The following is a 23,696-nucleotide window of genomic DNA, read 5'->3' on the forward strand; positions in this document are numbered from 1 at the left end:
ACTCCCTTTCATACTGAGGAAAAAAGACATCTTTCCTTCCTCCTTTGAGGTTAAGGTTATTAGTTGATACCTGGCTTCAGTGCCATCCTTGCTCACAAAAGAAAACAATGGTTGATGTTACGCAGTGCCCTGAGTGACAAATCATTTGTCATCTTGAAATAACTGTAGAACAGCTGCTTGTGAATAACTAATGAATCCTTTTGGGAGATTTGGAGGTAGGTTGGCAGAGCAGTGTTGTACTGTTTTGCTTTGCCAGCAACTTCTTAAAGCACTAGAACACACTTGTGCTCAATTTCCTTATCCTCATTCCAAACAGGACAAGTGAACTGAGATTTTAGCTGCTATATTCTTCTATGATATGAACAGTGATTTAATTCCTAGTGTAGGAAATGCCCATAAAAGCACATAATGTACTCCAGTGGATTAAAAGCTGCTTTGACTTAAAAAAAATAGAAATGTTGCACCAGTTTCTGATTTTTTCAGACCTTTTTGTCAGTGAAGCAAAAGTCCTGACTTAGTCACAGACTACTAAAGATGTGTAATGTGCATTTACCTCTTTGTTTGCTTGTTTTCGAGAGAATGGGGCCAGAAGACAATGAAACACAAGAGTTTTCATGCTTGTTACAGTCTGTGGGTTTTGGTTCTAAATCCAAACTGAAAAAACTGTGTTACTGAAAACTGTGTTTTGTTTCTTTAAACATCAAGTAGTATTCTCTTCCCTTCCTGTGTCACTAGTGAACCTTCAGTTTTGATCCTTCTTGTATTTTCCCTCCTGCTTCCTTTCAGTTGATCCAATGGGAGATGAATACTCTGGAAGTGGAGTCAAATGTGTGTATTGTGTGGTTCTCTTTTTAACCTGCTTTCTCTGGGTCAGCTTTTAACAGAGCTTTGCATGCCAGCATTTCTCACAGGGAAATCCCAGACAGAGCACTCACTGGAATGCAGTGCAGGTTCATGGAAACCAGCCTCACCAGCACTTCTTAGATTGAGTCCACAATCAAAGAGAAGTGCAAAGTTTAAAGCACAAGATGTGTTCATTGTTCCTTTCTGACAGAATACAGAAGGGACAGTGGTAGTTCTCCAGTGTGTTTTCATGACAGCTCACAGTTTAGATTTGAACTAGAAAATCTTTCAAATCTTTTCCCAGTTACTCAGTTCCTGCTCGTGTAGCTTCCTGGCATTTTAGCAGCTCTTTTCCACTTTGATGTATTTGCTTTAAATGTTTCAGTTGATGAACTCAAGATGAGGTATTACCAGTTCCTCCTGGACACTGCAATGTATTTTTAATAGTCCTTTAAAAAGAAAAAAAAATAAGGAAACAAGCCAGACATCTTATACTGATGAAGGTCTCCTTTTTTAGGTTAAGTATACTTGTTTGCAATTGCTTAACAGGGCTAAAACCTGTCAGCAAAGAGCATTTTATTTCTCTTGGTGTTTGCCTCTAAGAAAGGCCAATATATACAGTCCATTGCAAGGGGAACATACTCCATGTAAAGTTTGGGTTAGTAGACTTTTTAAACTCTTTCAGTCAGTCTGTTTGACCTCCACTCAATATCAGCTGAAAGAGATCTGTCTGAAATTTCCTGAGGCTGAGGCTCCTGGTGGTGTGAGGACTCCTGCTGGCCCGTGTGACCTGGTGCTGCTGTGTGCAGTGTGCGAGAGCGGCGTGCATGGGCTGGGCTCTGCTCACAGCCACTCTGCAGCTGCTGCAGCTGCCTCTGCCTTTCTTCAGGACTGCATGGCCTTTGGAGACTTCATCCCTGCTCTGTCATGCCTGCTTTCCTCATCCTGCCAGCATTCCCTTCCCTTAACCTGCTTCTCTTCTGTGAAACTCCCAGCCCTGCCTCCTGGATTTGCAGATGGTGGTTTTCAAACTGGCTCGGGGCACTCATCAGTTCCATGAGGCTGAAAGGGCAGGTTGAGCATGGAGTGAACTGGGGCATGAGGCTGACAATGGCAGGATTGTTCAGGGAAAGGCAGAGGAGATGGAGGAGGACAGGGAAATTTATGCAATGTCTGGGGAGCATCTCACTTTTGTAAGTGTGATGCCCCTGTTTATAACTGGCAGGGTCTGATTTGATCTGTTTCTTTCCTGAAGTGACTTATTTTAAAGGATTTGTCTTTGAAATTAAATTTTAAAATATTAAGTTATTAAAACAGAGATATTCAGTTATCTGATATTTTCATGTTGGAAGATTTTTCTTCTGGTGTGTGGTTATTCCGAGGATATGGTTTAGAGATGTATCCAAGAAGCCAAGTTAAATTAATATAAATTTCCATTGTATATTTGTTCTTAAATCATTCAGGCAGCTTTTCTTATTCTCTGGCTTTCAAGGCAGCATTTTCAGGCCTGCAGGTTTTCAGATTACAAAAGCTACCTTGTTAAATTTTGGAGGTTTTAAAAGACCTTTCCTATTTAAACTAACAGCCAAAAAGCTTTGAAGCACCTTCTGAAGTGTAAGACCCTTATCAGGTATTTTGCTGAACAGATATTTTAGATTTCCGTTTTTATTCAGATAAGGAAGGTCAAGAAGCAGCATAATGTTGTGAATTCAAGTTCTCTTGTCCCTTCCCACTGACAGGTGATTCACATCCTCTCTGGTGAAGGTTTAGGGAGAGGAAGTTCTTTTTCCATGTGGTCAGGGTGCTTCAGCAGCAGAATCACTGCTGTGATAAAGATTTACTTAATCATCATTTCATATTAAAGGACTCTGGAAGAGAATGTTTTCCTGAGCTTAAGAGATTGTCTCAGACTTCAGCCCAAAATGTAACTAATCTCATCTGGATTCTGCTCTGAGCTTCAGGGTGCTCAGCTCAGTGCTCAGTCAGGAGTAGGATGGTTGCTTTTTGCCAATGTGTAATTTACTTTTTCAAGCTTTTTTTGTTTAGAAAGTTTTATGATACAGTTTTTCCTAGTAAACTTCAGGGTTTGGGCTGAGTTATTATGTTATAGTTGCTAGTATTAAAGGATTTGTTTCAGAACTGCCATCTAAAAATTACAAAACTTGCCTTGTTGCTGCTTAAGTGCTTTCCTCTTACACTGGTATTTCCTTCCTTCCTTCCTTCCCTTTTTCCTCCTCCTTCCCCGTTCCTGTTTTCCTTTTTCCTGCCTTCCCTCTGTCTGTGTGTCTCTCTCTCAGATCTGAAAGATTTTCAGAACAATAAGCATAGATACTTGCTAGCCTCCGAGAATCAACGTCCTGGCAATTTTTCCACAGCCTCCATGGGGTCCCTCACTGCCTCTCCATCCTCCTGCTCTCTCAGTAGTCAGGTGGGCTTAACATCTGTGTCCAGTATACAGGAGAGAATCATGTCAACACCTGGAGGGGAAGAGGCCATTGAACGTTTGAAGGTGGGTATTAAGGAGGCTAAAAATCATGAAGCTGAGAGAACTTGCTTTCATAAATATCTCCTGGGTCTGCAGAAACTGCCTGAAACCCACTTGCACCTTAAAGAAGGCATTTAACTGCAGTGGGCTGGAAACTGGGTCCATGCACAACCTTTCTTGTTAGGATTATTTTGGTTTAATTGTAGCCTGGAGCTACAATTAAATTATAAATTAAATTCTTCATTCTTATTTATCCTCTGATGCAGTTGTAGTTATGGAAAACTTGATCCTAAGTGTAGACTTGGAGACCTTGTGCGAGCCAAGTCTGACTTGCAAATGCACTCAACTGTCAGAAAACCAAATTACCCCAAAGTTGAAAAAAAGGAGGAAGAATAATCCTGCCACTGTTGTCTTGGCCCAGCCCCCAGAGATTAAAATGAGAAGCACAGAATGGCATGTTTGGGCCAGACAAAGGCAGCCTTGTCCCCGTGCTGCACAGGGCTGAACCGCAGCAAAGTGATCACACTGAAGTATTTCTTGATTTCTCTGAAAGCCCCTCAGTGTGCACGGTGGAGGAGTGGGGAGAGCTGCCTGTGGTGGATCCCTGCAGCATCCTCATGTTTGTCCATCAGACAGTGCCACAGGGCTGAGCACACCCTGCATTTCCCTTCCCTCCTGGAACCCTGTGTTGCCCTGGCACTGACAGTGTGGGCTCTGCATTTCCTTGGCATTCACCTACTGAATCATGTCTGTAAATCAGACTGAAAAAAAAAAAAAAAAAAGGGGGAAACTAGTTCAGTTTAGATGGTTCAAAATAAAGTCTGACTGTGGTTAGATATGAAGTCATCTTTTCTTCTCAGCTTGCCTTCAGGACTATATGCCCTTTTAAAAATTAAGGGAAACAAGTAAGAGTTTTAAGGTGCTAAGAGTACTTTTTATGTGTGAAATTAATTTGAAGCCTAAACAGAGCACAGACTTGAATTGTGTGTTTTATGAAGAACTTCGGGAAGAATTGTAAAACAGCTTTTGGTATTTTCACACAGGAATCTGAGAAGATCATTGCAGAGCTGAATGAAACATGGGAAGAGAAACTGAGGAAAACAGAGGCCATTAGGATGGAAAGGTCAGGAGTTGGAAGTGCTGTGGTGTGAATGGTCTCTGGCAAGTGGAAAATGAGGAAGTGACTCTGTTCCAAAGCAGTGGAGCAGTAGTGGTGTTAGGGATGGCTCTGCTGGCCCTTGTGTTGGATGTAGAGCTGCAGTGCTGGGAGAAAGTCCTGCTCTTTCCTGGGTTTCCCACAGATAAAGTTGCTGTTCCATATCCTACTCTCAGACTTTACCAACTTGCCCTGGTGTGCTCTGAGGTGGTGACAGTACTGGGTAGGCTGGTTCAAATAATAATACTAATTTAGTAATTACCTGGCTTTCATTAGACATTACTTGTCTAAGAAGCCTAAAATGGGCTCAATATCTTGTTTTTTCTCTCTCAGGGAGGCCTTGTTGGCAGAAATGGGAGTTGCCATTCGGGAAGATGGAGGAACACTGGGAGTCTTCTCACCCAAAAAGGTAAAGAAAATTGTTAACTATTGCATGATGTTTCCAAAAGGCTGATTGACCTGAGAGCAGGGTGGTGAGAGTTAACTGGTTTGGATTTTCCTTTAGAAGATGCTGCAAGAAGTTTTATAGCTCCTTTTGTGTCTTGATTCAGTAGCAAATGAGAAGATGCTATGTCTTTATTCTGTTGCTATTTTCTGCAGCAGCTGTGTGTGACCTTTGTGTGCTCTACCTGTTCTTTGAGGTATCTAGAGAAGATTAAAGGCTTGTTTAGGTGCTCCTCCTTGAATTGTTTGTTAATCCTTCTTCCCCTTGAAAAAACAGGTGGTGATCTAATGAACCAGTGAATACAGGGGATGCAGGAGAATATTTCATTCAATACTTGCCACTAGTTCTATTTTCTGAAATTTGAAAGCAGAGCTGTGCAGGAAAAGAGCAGAAATCAGTGCTGTAACTACAAAAAAATAGGTTAACAAAGAAGCTATCTCTTCAGGTAAAGCAGAATTATAGAAGAAGTACAAGGAAAAGAACTTTCTTCTATCTTAAAAATATTTTAGTGTGCAAGTGTGTAATAAACTTGATCTGGGGTTAAACAGGGATGTATTTAGAGGCACTGCACAGAAATGTAGAACTCCAGGACTGGTAAAAATGTTTAATCCTTCAGTTGGAATTGTGTTAGACTGTGGTGCTTGGAGTTGGTAGAATTCAGGTTTGCTTTTGGCAGCTACTCCAGGAGTGCCTGAGGTTTGTAAAGATGCTGATTCATTCTTTACATTTCTTTCCCTTACCTTGTGGATCCTCATCTCCTTTTAGATTTTTCCTCAGAGGCCATCAGCTCTTTTTGATGATTCTTTTGGTGCATTTTCAGCTGATCAGGTTTGTGTATAAATGCCACCTGGATAAAGTAGTTGCTTTGGTAATGGATAGTATTTATTTTTACCTATATAGCATTTATTAGGAGAAGTAAAGCTCCCAACCCAGTCCTGTCTGCTCCTGTTCCTTGCTGTCCTTGCAGTTCCATTAGTTCTCCTTCTAGTAACTGTGGCTGTTGTGAAAATTTGAGATGAGAACTTAGAAAATGTGAAGTGCTCTGTATAAAGACTACACAGCTGAGGTACCAGTGTGCATCTCATCATATGCAAGGAGTGAGTGGTTGTGTGTGCCAGCATCATTCATCTCTCAGGCTGCAGAGCTTTATTTCTTACCAGGAGTTCAAGTGGTGCAGCTTCAGGGGTGTTACAGCAGTTGACTGTGTCTGGGATTTGGTTTCTTTCCATTTTTCTCTTGAAGAGCTTTAAACAGCTCCAAGTTCTGATCTGTGCAGTGAACAGTGATGGCAGCATGGAACATCTTCAGCTGCACCTTTGGGTCACCCCTGGAGTTTTAGGGGTGAAAATGCTGGATTTTTTTTCCTCCCCCTTTCTGTCCTTATAATTAAATCTTCCATTGGGCAATTGCCAATCAGAGTCTTTCATTCAAAGATAAATTAACCATGAACATTCAGTAATTTTTGAGCTGTAAAGGTAGTGCTGTTAAAAGCTCTCATAAGTAAACTGTTTTGTATCTAAGTTGATGAAAATAAGGAACTTGAGCCAAATTTATTTCTTCTTCCTAAATTTTTTCTGTTTGAGGGTAACAAAGGGACAAGTGACTTATTAAAAGTTTTACTTCTCTCTTATCATCTTTCTGCTTTATTTATGTTTAACCTTTTTGCCTTTTCTTTTGTGCTTGTGCTTACTGCCATCTCACTGGCTAGATTTTCACACCAAGGCCTTGTGACTTGTTTGCTGATTCCAATGGGGTTTTTTCACCAAAGAAGGTTGGTTTAGTAACTGTAGTAGATTTACATTTAGAACAAGTTTAGATGAAGAGCTTCTTAGCTGCTGGTATCAGAGAACATTGGTAGTTTTAGATTTTGTTTTGATGTTAACAGACTTTGCCAAATAAGCACCTGACCTGTGTAGTCCAAGAAAAGTCAAAGTTGATTCCACATCAGTTTCAAAATTTCACTGAAGCAACCTTTTCTGCTCTTGCACTTCCCTTATCAAAGTTTACAGAGACTTTATATGAACTTTTTTTCTCTAGCTGAAGCTGTTCTTCCTTCCATGGATTGATATTTTGGATAACTAAGTGATCTGAACTGTATTCTGCTGGTACTTTGTGATGCTCTGCAATACTTTAGGAGGTCATGTTTGATAAAATCCATTATGGAATAATCCTGATACATGTGGCAAAACTGCTGGATTAATGCACACCCTCCACAGCTGCAGGAAGGAGCCTGAAAGCAAAATCTCAGTTCTTAATTAACTTTTTCTTTGCGTTCTTTCAGACTCCTCATCTTGTAAACCTTAATGAAGATCCTCTCATGTCTGAGTGTCTGCTGTATTACATCAAAGATGGCATTACAAGGTGAGAGTTGGTGTTGACACACTCTGGAGTTGCCTTCTTTGCTTGCTTAAATCCCCATGCTGGAGACACCACGAGTTTAAATAATAATTGTTCCTTGAGCTGTTCAAGTTGCAGGTATGAATGAGATTGCTGTAGGTGGAAAAAAGTGCAGAAATACAATTTCTTTTAAGCTGACTTGGTGTTTTAAAAGTAACCTGTGCAGTCACTCAACTTCAAGAAATTGTTATTGCACCTGGGCAGTAAAAGCAGGCATGACATCCCCATTAAGGCTGTAGTAAAACCTACTAGAAGTGCATGAGAGATTTTGATGAGTGCAGGATTGAAAGCCATAGGAATATGGCTGAATGCTAGCTTTATTATTTAAATAAATTGTTATCTGTTTTGGTGCACATTTAATGGATCCTGCTTTCACTGATATGAGATAAAATTTAATTGCCAGACTTTGAATTAAAAATTGATTTTATTCCAAAACTTGTTGTCGAAACTGGAAGGATAAAGGTGATTTCTATTATTTTTAGAGCATCAGGTTGTGTTTGGTTGCTTAGTTTGTATATTCCTGGGGAACAAATGAAGGAGAGTACACCACAGGGACTGGCAGATGGTGCTGCTCTAATGTGCATTAAGCCCACTGGAAGGAGTATCCAAGTGTAGAGAATTCAGCAGAGAATGATGACTAGAATAGCTTAGGGCTTAGGAAGTCATTTTAAGTTTTGAGCCTAGCTCATTGACATCAGAGGTGTAAATTAAGAAGTAGAACAAGTTCATAAACACGAGGGTTAGCAATTCAGTTGTCTGTACCTAGAGCTGCTTGAACGCTTGTGTCTGAGATGGACATACATCTTCGTGCTCCAGGGGCACAGCCAACCTCTCTGCATGCTGGGTGAGACTGCTTGTGGCATCAAATCATTCAGCAAGAGCCTCCTGAGCCATCTGTGCTCCTCTGTTCAGGTGCAGAAGGTGATTATTGGGAGGGATGATCCCTGTCTGCCGGCTGAAACCACACTGGAAGTTCTTGTCAGGTTCTTTTTCCCTCCTCTGCATCCCTTTCTAACAGGAGGAAGGTTTCACAAAGGGAAGGAATTGCATTGAACTCAGAGGTATTTCACATTTCAGTTCTCCAAGTGACTTGTTTTAAGGCAGAGAAAACTTTTCTTTCGCACAGCTGGCATCCTGCAGTTCACGGCACAACAGGCAGGTTGTTTGCAGCGAGCCCTGGTGCAAAGCCTTGCACTGATGTGCAGGGCAGTTTGGCAGCCGAGCCGCCCCGCGGGCGGTGCGAGCTGAGCCAGCGCTGTGTGTTTGCAGGGTGGGGCAGGCGGACGCCGAGCGGCGGCAGGACATTGTTCTGAGCGGGGCTCACATCAAGGAGGAGCACTGCGTCTTCCGCAGCGAGAGGAGCAACAGCGGCGAGGGTGAGCCCCTCCTCCCTCTCAGCCTCCCCTTGCACTGCCACCCTGGCACCTGCGGTCTCTGACCTCGAGACAGGCATCGCTTTCCACTCGCTTCTTTGATCTTAAAGAAAGAAAATGAAATCTGTTTAAGTGATAATATGCAGGCTGTAGCCGGTATAACAGTTAAATTCTGATCCTGGTTAACTGTAAACATGAAAAAGAAAAGAAGTTTCCAGCTGCAGTAGGTAGAGAAGTCAGTAACATTGATTTCCTCTTGGGTCTCTGTTTTTAAGCAGCTTGATGCCCAGGGGTGATTGACTTCTTTGGTGTTGTATGAGCACAGGCAGCACATGAGAGGCCTCTGGGGCTTGCACGCTTCTGTTCCTCGACAGGACTCTCTCAGGTCTCACTCATCAATGTTTTCTTTGCAGTTATTGTTACTTTGGAGCCTTGTGAACGATCAGAAACCTACGTGAATGGCAAGAGGGTTGTGCAGCCTGTGCAGCTGCGCTCAGGTAAGAAATGTTATAATGGATTTCTGTAAACTCTCTATATGTGACATTGCCTATAGGGAATGCTTAGAGACAGTGTCACCTTTCTGAAGTGTAGCTTTTAAACAGAAGTTGGTACCATTCTTCTGTCAGCTGCAGTCCTCTGTTCCTATTTCTAGGAAATCGCATCATCATGGGTAAAAATCATGTCTTCAGATTCAACCACCCAGAGCAAGCACGAGCAGAAAGAGAGAAAACTCCATCAGCTGAGACTCCCTCAGAGCCAGTGGACTGGACATTTGCTCAGAGGGAGCTTCTGGAGAAGCAGGGCATTGACATGAAGCAGGAGATGGAGAAAAGGTAATAAAATAACTCACAATTTTGACCTGAAACAAGGAAGAGTCAGCAGTAGGTTACTGGGTTCTGCCACACAGCATCTCTGCTACCCCCTGTGGAAGTTCAGAAAGCTTTCTCCTTATTTTCCTGTAGTGTTTCAGTGCTCCAGCCCCTTTAAAAGTCACAGGTAAGCAATGGACACTAACTCTGCAGACCTTTTGGTGGGGGCTGAGATGCAGCTTGCAGGGTTTCACTCCTGGAGTGTTGAATAGCCAGAGAATAGCTCCTCTTAATGACAATGACTTTTATTTTTGTAAGTGTAATTCTGGACTGTGCATGTAGAGTAACACCAGCACATGGTGTTCCTAATGACCTCTGACTACTTCTGTTCTTCTGTTCACTTTCAGATTACAAGAAATGGAGATCTTATATAAGAAAGAGAAGGAGGAAGCTGATCTCTTGTTGGAGCAGCAAAGACTGGTATGTGTCCTTACTCCTGATTAACTGTGCCTTTGGCAAACAGTAATTCCTGTCCTTGCTTATCTGAAAGTTTAGGAAACCTGCTTGGGTTGTCTGCACAATGCAGTTCTCCCTTTGCTTTCAAATTCTTTGTGATACAGTGAATTATTAGCATTGTAAGTGAGCTCCTTCAGGTTAATTCAGAGATTGTGATTGACAGTAAAGAAGCTTTAATCAAATCTTGTTGGGATAGATTGGATCTTTTGCAAATTAGCCTGAAAGAAGGGCATTTTTGTGCTCTGTGGTTTTTGAAGTTCCTTTTCTATAGTTTATGAACAGCTACTCCTTGGGATGTTTGCCTTTATTTTTGTCTTGGATCACCAGAACATACTAATTTTGTGCTGCCAAAGAGATTCCTAGAACATTGATACACCTAGGTTTATTTTTGAATGATGTCTGAAAATGTTGCTGCATTGTGCATGTTTTAACCCTTCTCCCTCCCTGCATGGAGTTCCTTGTGAGGCTCTTGGTGGTACACAAGCCAGTGGTGGGGTTCTGAGTAGGGAGCAGTGTGTTAACTCATTCCAGCACTGGGAATTCCACCACTCCACATACTTCTCAAGTAGGAAGTCTGATAACTTAGGTCTGATATAGGAAGACTTCAGTCTTCTCACAACAAATACCTCTGAAATGCATTACAAACAGAAATTGAGGCAGTCTTCAAGCACCCTGTGAATTTGAAAAGCAGGACGAAACCCAGGAATGCAATCTAGATTTCCCTGAGAAACCTGAGTCTCCTGAATTTGCTTTAGCTGGTTGTCTTTAGCCAGAACACACAGAACACAGTTGTGCCAGAATTTTGATAAAAATTTCAAACTCATGATTCATGTTTGTAGTATGAGATGGACACCACTGCAAACTGTGGGTTAAATTCTTGCTGGACTCTGCAGTGTAAAGCTCTTGCCCTTCTCCCCAAGCCATAATGGAGCAAAGTACTGTGGCTTCCATAGGAAGAAGCTACATAATTAAAAAAAATAATTCCTATTATATACCTAGAGACTTCAGCACGTCTAATTATTTTATCACAAAGGGCTAATTTCTTGAATGGAGAGGAGTGGCTGCAGACTTTGACCAAAGCAACCCTTAGTTCAGAAAACAAGTTTAAATGTGACTAATGTAATGTTTAATCTCTGGAATTTTATACTTCAAATTCAGGTAGCAAAAAAATAGTACAGTAAAAATGTGAAAATAAAAATAATTGAGTATTGAGTAACTTTTGGCAATGTGTCAAATGAGATGCAAGCAATGGAATTCCCTCTCCTAAATTTTAGCTGACAGGCACAAGCTAAGCTCTTGTATGAATTAAAGATGTGGAACTTGCTGTCTGGGAAGCTGTTCCAATAAGGCTGCATTTATGAAATGTTGTGAAGGGAATTTATTTCCCTAAATACTTCAGATTAAGGGAAAATTCTTTAGAGAGTGGGTTGGTTAATATGGTAATACAGATGCTGGTTTCTTTCAGTCTGTTTTGTTTTGCTGGTTTCAGTCAGTGGGGGAAGGTGCAGTGCTGCCCTGCGTGTCTCAGCAGTTCTGAAGGATACCTGTCCTGGATGTAAGGGATCACCTCAAAGGAGATCCTTGGGCAGGGAGCAGTACCTGCTTATCACAGAGCTCAGTCAGAACATTGCAGGTGACACAGCTCATGATTTCTGCTGTGTGCAGGGATGGACAGGACTAGGGCATCCATGCAGCCACAGCTGAATAGTGAGTGGGAAATCTGGGAGTGCATTTCAGCTTGTGTACCTTAAAAATATTTCCACTGCTGCCATATCCAGCTGCAGTCTCAGGTTCTGTATCTTACTGCTGTGTAAGACTGATATTGAGATATAAATATTCTTCGTGGCTTAAACTGGAGTATCATCTCAGATGTAAAAACAGCTAATTCTGTTTACCAGATTGTTTTGATTTTATGCTGAGATTCCAACCAGTCTGGGTGTTTATTTATTACATGTGCTGTACAAAAAAATAAACAATAGTTCTTGTCCCCCAGAATTGCCAACTAAAATGTCTTTGCCCTGCTAGAACTAGGGAATAGAAATAGTTGTTCTCCATTTTACAAATTGGGTGTGAAACTGTGTGCAATAGAGCTGAAATGGTCACAGTGCCTCTGCAGTGGCCAGCTGATGTTGCAGTGTGGATTTTAGCTGCACTGGCTGGTCTGGGTAGGCTCAGAGTGCACACAGGGCAGTGACTCAGTCTCTTCATCAAGACATGCTTTACCCATAAGTATTTCTATGGCAGTTTTGTAACTCAGAGTGCTGTGCAGCTTGTGGCTTCGTGTCAGAGTAGTTCATGTTTTGCCTTCCTGCTCGTATCTCTGAGTGGCCCAACTGCACTGGGGCTTCCTCCAGGGAACCTTTGCTTTCCACTGCAGTGTACAGGTTGGTAGATGCTGTTTCCTTAGGCCATGAATTTTGTCAGCTGTAAACTCACAAAGAGTTTCTAACCCAGTGCTTTGCTTATATTTTGACCTAGACTAGAAGTTGATTCTCTAGCACTATTCTTAAAACTACATTAAGTCACAAGAAGCTCAGTAATGTGAATCTTTACCATAGGGCAGAACAGTGTTTCCTTTACCCTCTTTCATCATTGCCCCCTCAAATTATGTTGTGTTCCTCATTCTTCCTTGTCATCTAGCCAAAGTCTAAACTCTGGGAGCCTCTGGTGCTGGCTCAGTGATCTGGGTTTCCTTTGGTTTTAGACTGAGTGGCTGTGACTGTTCCTGGTTTCTCATGTGCTCCAAATCTCCATGTGGAAAACAGGGATGTTAGTTAGAGGTGCATTAGACGCTGAGAGCTGTGTTGAAGGTGTGTGGATCACAGTAATATATAGAACTTCTTGCTTGTTAAAGAGATGTCTTAAGCCTTTAAAGAAAAGTGGTCTGATTTTAATTCCTGGTTGCAGTGAGCAATGATGGATATCCTTAACTTGTGGTGGCAGTTGATCTGAACAGACATTCCTAGCATGTGGAAACCCGAAGCACTGCTCATTAAAAACCAATTAGCAAAAGGTGGAAAACTTGTAATGAAGAAGCAAAATGCATAATGTTTAGCAAGTGTGTGGAAGCTCCAGGCTCTAGGGGTTGAGAAGAAGACAAATCAAGGATATCAAATAGAGAATTTGTATTAATCAAATAAACCAGAAAGTCATTCTCTGCATTCTGCTGAAACTCATTCTTCGGACAAACAAGACTGATAATGGGTCTTTTTCTTTAAACTAAGCAACAAGCCAAATGGAAAAAAGAATCAAACAAACAAACCACAACCCACCTCTGAAACTCTGATTCTGGATATCCTTCTAGCTTGTAGCAAGTCTTGGAGTATGAACCACTGTCTTCATCTGTCATAGTGGCACTTACAGTCCTTTTAACATTGAACCTTTCGGCTGCTTCTGTTTCATTTTTTCTTATCGTCTAACCCTTCTCTGGCTGCTGTTGTAGTGAAATGGATTCTAAACTTGAGCATCCCTGCAACCACGTGCAACGTTACTAACCAGTGTTAACCCGACTTACTCTGGCTGCTCATGACATCTTCTGTGGCTGTTGTGCTCACCTTCCTGGGGAGGACTTGCTGAGAGAAGCAACAGCAGTCACCAAGGCAAATGTGTGTGGCGGGACTTGCATGTCTTTGTAGCATGTGTGAAGTGCAGTTTACACTTGGTTTTAAGATTTAAAACCAGGAACTTGGTTTTAGTCGGTCTGTTTAAAGATTTTGGAAGGGTTTGGGAGGGAAGAGTTCAGATCATCAGCTATTCTGAGATGACAAGACTTAAATATAATATTAATCTTTGTTTAGTGAAGAGTACAATTTTGACGGTCCATGACTCTTGAAGATGCATTTTAATGCCCTAACATTCAGTCTTCAGGGACCTCCTTATGACTTGTTCCATTTTGATTTTTGATTTAGTTTTCTTTGCCTGCTACTTCTTGTTTAGCTTTTCCATTTTCTTACAATTTTAATTTTGGTTATTTTGGGGCCACTTCTTGATTTTTGTTTTTCCAAAGGATGCAGACTCTGATAGTGGGGATGATTCGGACAAGAGATCGTGTGAGGAGAGTTGGAGACTGATCACTTCCCTGAGAGAGAAGCTGCCCCCCAGCAAGCTCCAAACCATTGTAAAAAAGTGTGGCCTCCCCAGCAGTGGGAAGAAACGAGAACCTATTAAAATGTACCAGATACCCCAGCGCCGACGCCTTAGCAAAGACTCCAAATGGGTCACCATCTCAGACCTAAAGATTCAGGCTGTGAAGGAGATTTGCTATGAGGTTGCACTCAATGACTTCAGGCACAGTAGGCAGGAGATTGAGGCTCTGGCCATTGTTAAAATGAAAGAGCTTTGTGCCATGTATGGGAAAAAAGACCCAAACGAGCGCGAGTCTTGGCGAGCTGTGGCTCGGGATGTCTGGGATACAGTGGGAGTCGGAGATGAAAAGATTGAAGATGTAATGGCCAATGGTAAAGGAATCACTGACGTGGACGACCTAAAGGTGCACATAGACAAATTGGAAGATATTTTGCAAGAAGTGAAGAAGCAGAACAACATGAAGGATGAAGAGATCAAAGTTCTCAGAAATAAAATGCTAAAAATGGAGAAGGTGTTACCCCTGATAGGGTCTCCAGACAAAGCTCAGTCATCTGTAGCCAACGCTAAGTCTCCAAGCTCTGCCGGTGCAGTGGACGTGGATAAGAAGCCCACGGATGAGGCACGGAGGAGCGAGAATGATGAACTTGCTAAGGAGGAGCGAGTGTCTCAGTTAATGGCAGGCGATCCAGCTTTCAGACGTGGGCGTTTACGTTGGATGAGGCAAGAACAGATTCGATTTAAAAATCTGCAGCAGCAGGAAATAGCAAAACAGCTTCGTCGACAGAACATGCCTCACCGGTTTATTCCACCCGAAAATCGCAAACCCCGCTTTCCTTTCAAAAGCAACCCCAAACACAGGAACTCCTGGAGCCCGGGCACCCACATCATCATCACCGAGGACGAAGTTATCGAGGTTAGAATCCCGAAAGAAGACGACAAGAACAAAGATGAAGGCAAAGAGAAGGAAAGCAAAGCCGCTTGTAAAGATGCACAGCAGCTGTGGAACGTGTACGGCGCGCAGAGGAGCCCCGAGAGCATCCAGATCAACCGGCAGCAGCTGGGCCCGCAGCAGCTGGGCCCGCAGCCGCCCTGCCCGCAGCCCTGCCTGCAGCAGCCCTGCCCGCAGCCCTGCCCGCAGCAGCCCTGCCCGCAGCAGCCCTGCCCGCAGCCCGCGCTGCGCTGGAGGAGCAACTCCCTGAGCAGCGGCTCGCACAGGGGGCTGCGGCGCCGCGCCTCGGGCTCCTCCGAGGCGCTGCACGAGCCGCAGGGCTCCCAGGCGCAGGGCTCCCAGCACAAACGGCAGCTGCACCAGCAGCGCCAGCCCTGCGCCCCCAAGCACGGCGAGCAGCCCGGGCCCGGCCAGCACGGCCCCTTCGTGACGCCCCCGCGCATGAGGCGCCAGTTCTCTGCGCCCAACCTGAAAGCGGGCAGAGAAACCGCCGTGTGAGCAGGGCCGGCGGCCGGGCGGGCTGGGCTGGGCTGGGCTGGGCTCGGGCTCGGGCTCAGGCTCGGCTCAGGCTCAGCCTCAGGCTCAGCCTCAGGCCCAGGCCCAGGCTCAGCAGCAGCCCGGCTGGGCCTCGCCCCAGGCTGGGTTTGCTTAGGCCAGGCAGAGCTGCAGAGGCCCAGCACCAACACCAGTACTGGCCCTGCGGCCCGGCCACCCTGCGTGTGACTTCCTTGAGTTTTATCAGCACCCATTGGAAGAATATTCTGAGAAATTGTAAGAACATTTTTCATAGACTAGAAGACTTGGAGGGAGGGAGGTGGAGGGGAGGACTTTGCAGTAGCTCATTTACCAAGTTTTTTGTGTGCGTGTGTGTCTTGAAGTATTTTTCTAATGCTGAAAATATTGTCTGGAACTTATCAAGTGCTACCTTCCTCCTATGTTTTATGTAGACAATCAAAAGAGGAATTTAGTTTCTAGCATTGAATGTTTCTTGTGACCTTTCTCTTAGCAATAAGGAAACTGACCATCTGTTTATAAATGGATCTGGTTCTTCAGAGCAATATTTTCAACTCTTAACTCAATTTTAATAGTGATAATAATCTATAAACCAAAAGGTGTCAGCTGATGAGATATGTGTCGCTTTTTTATAAAGAAATTAAGAAGAGCTGTTGGGTCACACTCCCTGAGTAGATGTCTTTTCTCCTTCTGCTTAAGTTCATAATTATTGGTATGAAATTGCTGTGACAGTTAAACCAGCCTGGATGGATTTTATGTCAGAATATATATATAATGCTGAAGCAAGTATTTGGAAATAAGCTTTTTCGAATTCCCATCGTATCTCTAAATATAATAGTTTTTAATTATTATACTGAGATTGTGGAAAGGAACTAGGATTTTTCAACACTCTGGTGCACTCAAAAAGCTAATTCTTTTATTTTATGTTTTCAGCTTTCTCAGGCACGAGTCTGAGAGATGTTCTTGAAATAGTTATTCTTAGGAAGATTTATAAATCACTACTTTGTATTGGATGAATTCTCCTGTGAGATGGGAGGACTGTTTCATCTTAATGTGATACCTCATGTTAGTGCCTCTGGTCTTGGATTAAACTTGAATTCAAGACTCATTTAATAAAGGAGAAGGTTGCTTTGAGGAGAAAATAAGATTAATTTTCCTTCTCCCCACACTCAAAATGCGAGTTAAAATCTTTCTTGTCTGTTTTGCTCTGAAGGGGTTTGTACTTGCAGGTGGTTTACAAAGGCTTGCAATTCCTGCTTCAGATTGTTTCAGGCAAATAACTGAAAAACTAGTGATAAAGGAATAGGCTTTGAGGTTTTTGTCTCAGTTGGAGATTCCCAGCCTTATTGATACAGGGTTTTTTCCCAAGTTTCCAAACGTGCAAGACAAAGTTGTTCTTACTTTTGAAAATCTGTGGCCTTAACTGTAAGCCAATGGAAATATTTGAGGAGTTATTTTGCTTTTAAATTTAAACTTGAATAAAATTTTAAAAACAAAATCAGCCACTCTACCACATTTGGTAAGGTAGGTCTACTTTGCAGTGTATTTGTGCTGTTTTGCACAAGTATCCTGAATTTACTTGAGGTTGCTTATTTTTTTATAAAATACAAACCCTACTGGTAATTGTTACTTGTGTGTGGCTCAGCATAGCTGTAGGTGAGTGGCAAGTGCCTTAAGCTTATTTTCCATTTTTTTTTTTTTTGGTCCTATCCTACTTTTCCCCTGCTCAGCTGGGCATGTTGTAGGTGCTGTTGCAACACACGTGCATTCACATATCAGTTAATCAAGTGCCAGCTCTTAATTCTCAGCACATGTATCACTGATGGGATAGTGGCTTCTGCTGCAGGGGTACAAAGTCACTCCTCCAACTCCAGTCCAAACATCAGCCCAAAACATCTGGTCACTTGGGAGTTTTACTTTATGGCAGGTTTAATGCTGTGTCCAGATCTGGCTTTGTAACTTGCATTTGTCTCATGCTTTGGCCTACTTGAACAAAGGAAATAAAGCATCATTTCCAAAAATGTCTTGATTCTTAAAGAAAAGAAGGATTGTAGATGAGCAATATTTTCTTTGAGCTTGAGTCCAAATTGCAGAATGAGTTTTGGGCTGCAAGTAATGTTTTGTTGTTGTCTTTATTTTAGAATCCTGTTTTAGCAGTGCATTGCACTTTGGTTTTGTGCATGTCAAGCATAATGAGTTCTTACATATCCTCAAAAGGCCTTGGGCTCTGGTAGGATGTGCTGCAAAAAGCCTCTGGATCCCATAGGAGTGTGTGGGGCAGCCTGGGCTGGGGGAGAGCAGGGCAGGGCAGCCCCATCTCCTGTCCCTCTCTGTGACATCCCCCTGTCCCCGAGCATGGAGCTGCCTGTGCTGACAGACTAAAACTCCTGCTGCTTGGTGCCTTCATCTGAACACTAAAATGCTCCTGCCAACTTCCTTCAGCTTCAGCTCAGAGCTCTGTAAAAGCCTTGGTGGTGCTGGTGAGCAAAGGTGCCATCAGTCAGTCTCACCCCACTGTTTTAGGGCAGCACTACAAGAACAGCCCTGCCTGTTCTGCTGCATGATCTGACAAAACAGAAAAAGGACAGGCAGTGTCAGAATGGAGTCCAGCCTGCTTCAAGGAAGCAGCTTTTTTCCTGGTTTTGGGAGGATATTTAAGAATTTGCTATGAGTTCAGTGCAGTGCTTCATCTGATAAGGGAAGCAGTGTGAGAACTGTGGTTCTCCTTGCACTATTCAGAAATACACACAACTCTCACTTCAAATCCTGTGTTAATGGAGTTAATGAGCAGTGAGACAGCTGCTTCCATTGATGTCTGTGTGAAAAGGCTTTCAGGGTAATGGAAATGTGGCATCCATGGTGGAAATGCTCTTTTCCTGAGTTCAGTTGCCTTTGCCAAGTGCTGCTGTGCTCTGCTGTGACAGCTGGCTTGGATCCACCTGTGCCTTGGGCACAGCCCAAGGTTCTCTAGGACTCACTGGGACACTGGATTTGGGGGATGGGGTTAAATGCACATCACTGATGCTCCTCACTCAAATTGACTCCAATATCTTTCCTCAAGCAGTCTGAATTTAGGGATCTGTCAAATGCTATTTGTTTCAGTACATTCAGCATAGTTTCAATATCTCCCTCACTGTGTCCTTTATATGTTGAAATTTCTTCTTGGATACTTCCCATTAAATCTCTTCAGAAGCTGCCACATGAGAAATCTATGCTGTGTAACTATTTGTACTGTAAAGAAAGCAGTGAGCTGCCTTTGAATTAAATGGGATTTTCAGATCTGTCTATTGTTTTGGATTGTCTAAAGAGCAAGTATCTGCCTTGTGAGAAGCAGAACTGGTTTGTATTGTAACAAGTGCTCTTTCAATAAACTATGAAATACTCTTGTAAGTGTCAGACTTGTCTCAGTAAAATGGAAATGAAAACTTGACTGCAGGCTTGTCCTGCTTTTATTTTTTATCTTGGGGTTGGGCTTGTTCCAGCAGAGTTATTAAGGTTTCTTTAATTGTTTATCAATCTGATTCCTGTAAGTTCATCCATCCTGGTGTTTCTGCTGTTATTCAGAAAGCAGCAAAACAGACTTGTGGCCATCTCAGCTTGTTTAAATTCAGTATGAAAGAAAATAGGAGCATTTTGTAGCACAAGGAGCTGTAAACCATTCCTGTCTTCAGTGCTGGCCCATTGTACCATCCTGTGTGCTGTTTATCTAAATTCTGGAAGAAGCACAGGGCTGGCTCTTGTCCATTGACTTGCTCATTGAAGGCAAAAGAAATGAACTTTTCTGTGCACCTCCAGTGCAGGGGAGGATCCCCCAGCAGTACCTTGGCAGACACCACGTCTCACTTGTGCTGCAGTTCTGCTTTAACTGCTCCAGTCTGCTCTTACAGAGCTTTGTCTAGTCTGGGAGTGGGGTGTGGGTTTCTTGGTGGGTTGAGGTCTTTTTCTCTTTTTTGTTTCCCCCAAACCACCCCCCCCATTCCCTCTGCAGCTTTTCAGTTTCTCCAAAAGAATCTGAAAAGATTCTATTAAAATGCTACTTGAAGAGCTTTCCATCTCTACAATCTAGCTGCTCAAAATGACATTATCCACGTCAGACTACAGGAAAATAAATTATTTTGCCTATCCTTGCAAATTAGAGTATTTATTTGTGTCACTTTGCATCTGACCAGTTTTATCTTGGTTTCAAATGTAATAGCATTATCTGCATGGATCCAAAACAGTGCCTCTATGTTAAAAAAAATCATGATTATGCTGGGCATTTCAGAAGGATAGAGAAGTCTGATAGTTCATGAGAAATCTCATGGAGTCTCAAATAGATTTTTGGTGAATCTTTAAGAATTTCAGAATGAATATCAAAAGAAAGGATATGTATTTGTTTTGTATGCTGCTGAGCTGAGGTTACTTCCTGTGGAACTAAGTACCTAACTTATGGTGAATGGAGCAGAAACAAATGAAGAAGGAGCATTTTAGCCAAATAAAATATTCAAGAGGAAATTAGAAAATTAAAATGCAGCCATCATATGAAGGCCATATGAAGTTCAGGGAATATTGAATTCGTGGTGTTTAAAATCCTGCACTTTCTAAGGGCACAGATACCATTTGTTGATGTTATTTCCAGAAAATATTGCTTAGGAACCTGAAGGAATGTCCTGGAGCTGTATCTCCTTCTGGCTGAATCTGGTTTAAATTGACACAATCATGTTGTGGTTAAGTGATGCAGCTCTTTAGGTGGGGCACATAAGTGGGATGGGAGGAAAATGTAAAGCTTCTGTTCTGTAGCTCTTGGACTTAAAAGCATATTATTGCAAACTGGGTATTGGAGAAGAATTGTAGGATCTGGAGCTGTGGAAGAGAGAAGGTTGGAATACAAGGTGAATGGCTTCAAGAATTCTCCTTAAGAACTCAGCAACACTCTTAGTGAATTGTTGTTGTAACTCTTGTATAAAAAATCTTGAGAAACCAGTTTAATTTGTGTAATATATGCCAAAGGTTCATCTTAAGAAAATAAAATACCATAGTGGGATAGGCTTTGAGACCGTGACAGAGTTTGTTCTAATTTGTATTTGTTTTACCAGCAAATAATAATGGGCTCTAGGTTTTAGTAGCTTTTCTTTCAAGGCACAAAAAGGTCTGAACAGGAAGAAAATGCTCTTGTACCAGAAGCTGTTGCTGGAGTGTTCCTAGCAGGGAAGCCACTGCACAGACTTCTCTGCCAGGGCAGTGGTGGGATTTTATGTTCTGATGCACTAAATGCACGTGGGAGAGTGGTACTTGCATGCCATGGGGAAAATCTAATTGAAAACAAGGTGCTTCCCCCACTAATATCTGAAATGAATTTTGTTTTATGTAAAAGGGCAAATTAGTGGTGCTGTTAATCCTTCTGTTTGAGAAAATGAAGGTCAATAATCATCCTCTCTCAAATTTATTTTTACATTTTTTTCTATTTCTGCCTCTTTCTTACCTCTCTGAAAGCAGCAGGCAGCTTCCAAATAAAATTCCTCTTCTTCCTGTCTTTAGCAAAAACTCCACCAGAAGAGCATCCTAACCCTTTGCCTCTTGCAGCCCTGTGAACATGCAGATGTGATTTTAGACAGCTGCTCCATCTGTGCTCTCTGCAGGGGAGGCTGCCGTGTGCATGGGCTCTGTGCCTGTCACTCTGAGCTGCTGGTGCCTCAGCTTCCTCCTGCCTCTGTCTGTCCTCCTACACAGTGTCTCCTCTCTCCCCACAGGACTATGAGAGCAAACTGCAGGCCCTCCAGAAGCAGGTGGAGACACGGTCCTTGGCAGCTGAAACAACAGAGGAGGAGGAGGAGGAGGAAGAAGAAGGTGAGTTCAGAGCTAAAAAACGTTTGGATATAGCCGAGTCTAAAGGAACAGCTGCTGTATCATGTCCTGTAATTGGGAGAAAACTTGCTTTGGAAAGCTGCAAAACACTGTAAGTTCTTGATCTGTAATCCTCTCAGCATCAAGATTTCAAATACCCATTTATAGAATACATTCCACATGAACAGTAGACAAATCTTCAAATACAACTGATGCACAAATTAGATTAGTTTTACCACAGTTTTGTGGTCTTGAAGGAATCTCTCTCTTCCTGGCACTAACAGAGTTCAGATGTCTTAAAACAATATAACACTGTTGCCTTTGTTTCCTTGTTTTGATCTCAAAGTTTCTCTTTCCTCCTTGCTAGGAATTCTTAGAGTGCTGTGTCTGTATAACTCCATTTCTGGACAGTAGATAATTTATTATTCCTATTATACTTGCTCTCATTCCACTCTTTCAGCATTTGGCTTTAATAGCTGCCAAATAACTTCAAATAATAAGAACAAAAAAAATTTTGTTTCCTCTGTTCCAAATCTCATTTACATGATCATTAATCTCCACTGCTAGTGTTAGGGTAGTTTGAGTCCAGTTTTTCCATGACAAATAATGAAAATGTAGGATTTTGTTTTCTGTTGTTCCAGAAAATGTATTGAGAAGTTGATGGCACGGTCAGCAGGAATATTGGATACTGCATGTGATGGTTTTGAGAAGAAGCCACATTGTTTTGTTTCTCTGTTTATTTGCTCTTCCCAGTGCCCTGGACACGCCATGAGTACGAGCTGGCCCAGTGGGCTTTCAGGAAGTGGAAATTTCACCAGTTCACTTCACTGAGGGACCAGCTCTGGGGAAATGCAGTGTATCTGAAGGAAGCCAATGCAATCAGTGTAGAGTTAAAGAAAAAGGTAGGGACATGCAGAGCCACTTTTGAGTTTTCTGACCCATGAGTTTTGATGGTTTAATCCTACTGCAAATGCTCTGAGTTACTTGAAGTCTTTAAAATGTTGTGTTGCTTATTAATTTGGGCTGTACAGTTGTAGTGTTTGATTTGTGCTTCTGCCTGATTGAACATCCCATGCCAACATGTGGCTGCTGAGCACCAGAGTGCTGTGTGTGTGTGCAGGTGCAGTTCCAGTTCCAGGTGCTCTGTGTGTGCAGTTCTAGTTCCAGGTGCTCTCTGTGTGTGTGCAGTTCCAGCTCCAGATGCTTTCTCTGTGTGTGCAGTTCCAGTTCCAGGTGCTCTCTCTCTCTCTCTGTGTGCAGGTGCAGTTCCAGCTCCAGGTGCGCTCTCTCTCTCTGTGTGTGCAGTTCCAGTTCCAGGTGCTCTGTGTGTGCAGTTCCAGCTCCAGATGCTTTCTCTGTGTGTGCAGTTCCTGTTCCAGGTGCTCTCTCTCTGTGTGCAGGTGCAGTTCCAGGTGCTCTGTGTGTGCAGTTCCTATTCCAGGTGCTCAGTGTGTGCAGTTCCAGCTCCAGCTGCTCTCTCTGTGTGTGCAAGTGCAGTTCCTATTCCAGGTGCTCTCTATGTGTGTGCAGGTGCAGTTCCAGTTCCAGGTGCTCTCTGTGTGTGTGCAGGTGCAGTTCCAGGTGCTCTCTCTCTCTCTCTCTGTGTGCAGGTGCAGTTCCAGCTCCAGCTGCTCTCTCTCTCTGTGTGCAGGTGCAGTTCCAGGTGCTCTCTCTCTCTGTGTGTGCAGGTGCAGTTCCAGCTCCAGCTGCTCTCTCTCTGTGTGCAGATGCAGGTGCAGTTCCAGGTGCTCAGTGTGTGCAGCTCCAGCTCTCTCTCTCTCTGTGTGCAGTTCCAGCTCCAGCTCTCTCTCTGTGTGTGCAGTTCCAGCTGCTCTCTCTCTCTGTGTGCAGTTCCAGCTGCTCTCTCTCTCTGTGTGCAGGTGCAGGTGCAGTTCCAGCTCCAGCTCTCTCTCTGTGTGTGCAGTTCCAGCTGCTCTCTCTCTCTGTGTGCAGGTGCAGGTGCAGTTCCAGCTCCAGCTCTCTCTCTCTGTGTGTGTGCAGTTCCAGCTGCTCTCTCTCTCTGTGTGCAGGTGCAGTTCCAGCTCTCTCTCTCTCTGTGTGTGCAGGTGCAGTTCCAGCTCCAGCTCTCTCTCTCTGTGTGTGCAGTTCCAGCTCCAGCTCTCTCTCTCTGTGTGCAGGTGCAGTTCCAGCTCTCTCTCTCTCTGTGTGTGCAGTTCCAGCTCCAGCTCTCTCTCTCTGTCTGCAGGTGCAGTTCCAGCTCTCTCTCTCTCTGTGTGTGTGCAGTTCCAGCTCCAGCTCTCTCTCTCTGTGTGCAGATGCAGCTCCAGCTCTCTCTCTCTC

At 43.2% G+C, this 23,696-nt stretch overlaps 1 protein-coding gene across 3 annotated transcripts in view; it reads left to right on the plus strand.

Moving 5' to 3' along the window:
- Positions 1-23,696, plus strand: part of KIF1B (kinesin family member 1B) — a 78,522-nt gene that overhangs the window by 26,070 nt on the left and 28,756 nt on the right. For 2 of the 3 annotated variants that reach the window (XM_079326047.1, XM_079326048.1), the window contains exons 13-22: positions 3,219-3,352; positions 4,372-4,451; positions 4,818-4,893; positions 7,211-7,290; positions 8,596-8,702; positions 9,113-9,196; positions 9,352-9,532; positions 9,916-9,988; positions 21,302-21,398; positions 22,149-22,297. In XM_079326047.1, the coding sequence (XP_079182173.1) occupies positions 3,219-3,352; positions 4,372-4,451; positions 4,818-4,893; positions 7,211-7,290; positions 8,596-8,702; positions 9,113-9,196; positions 9,352-9,532; positions 9,916-9,988; positions 21,302-21,398; positions 22,149-22,297 (1,061 nt within the window). Of the gene's footprint in view, positions 1-786; positions 829-3,140; positions 3,353-4,371; positions 4,452-4,817; positions 4,894-7,210; positions 7,291-8,595; positions 8,703-9,112; positions 9,197-9,351; positions 9,533-9,915; positions 9,989-21,301; positions 21,399-22,148; positions 22,298-23,696 lie in introns of all 3 variants that reach the window. The other variant, XM_079326046.1, reaches the window with a different exon arrangement.

This window comes from Erithacus rubecula (assembly GCF_903797595.1).
Source record: "Erithacus rubecula genome assembly, chromosome: 24".
In the NCBI taxonomy this organism is placed as follows: Eukaryota; Metazoa; Chordata; class Aves; order Passeriformes; family Muscicapidae; genus Erithacus; species Erithacus rubecula.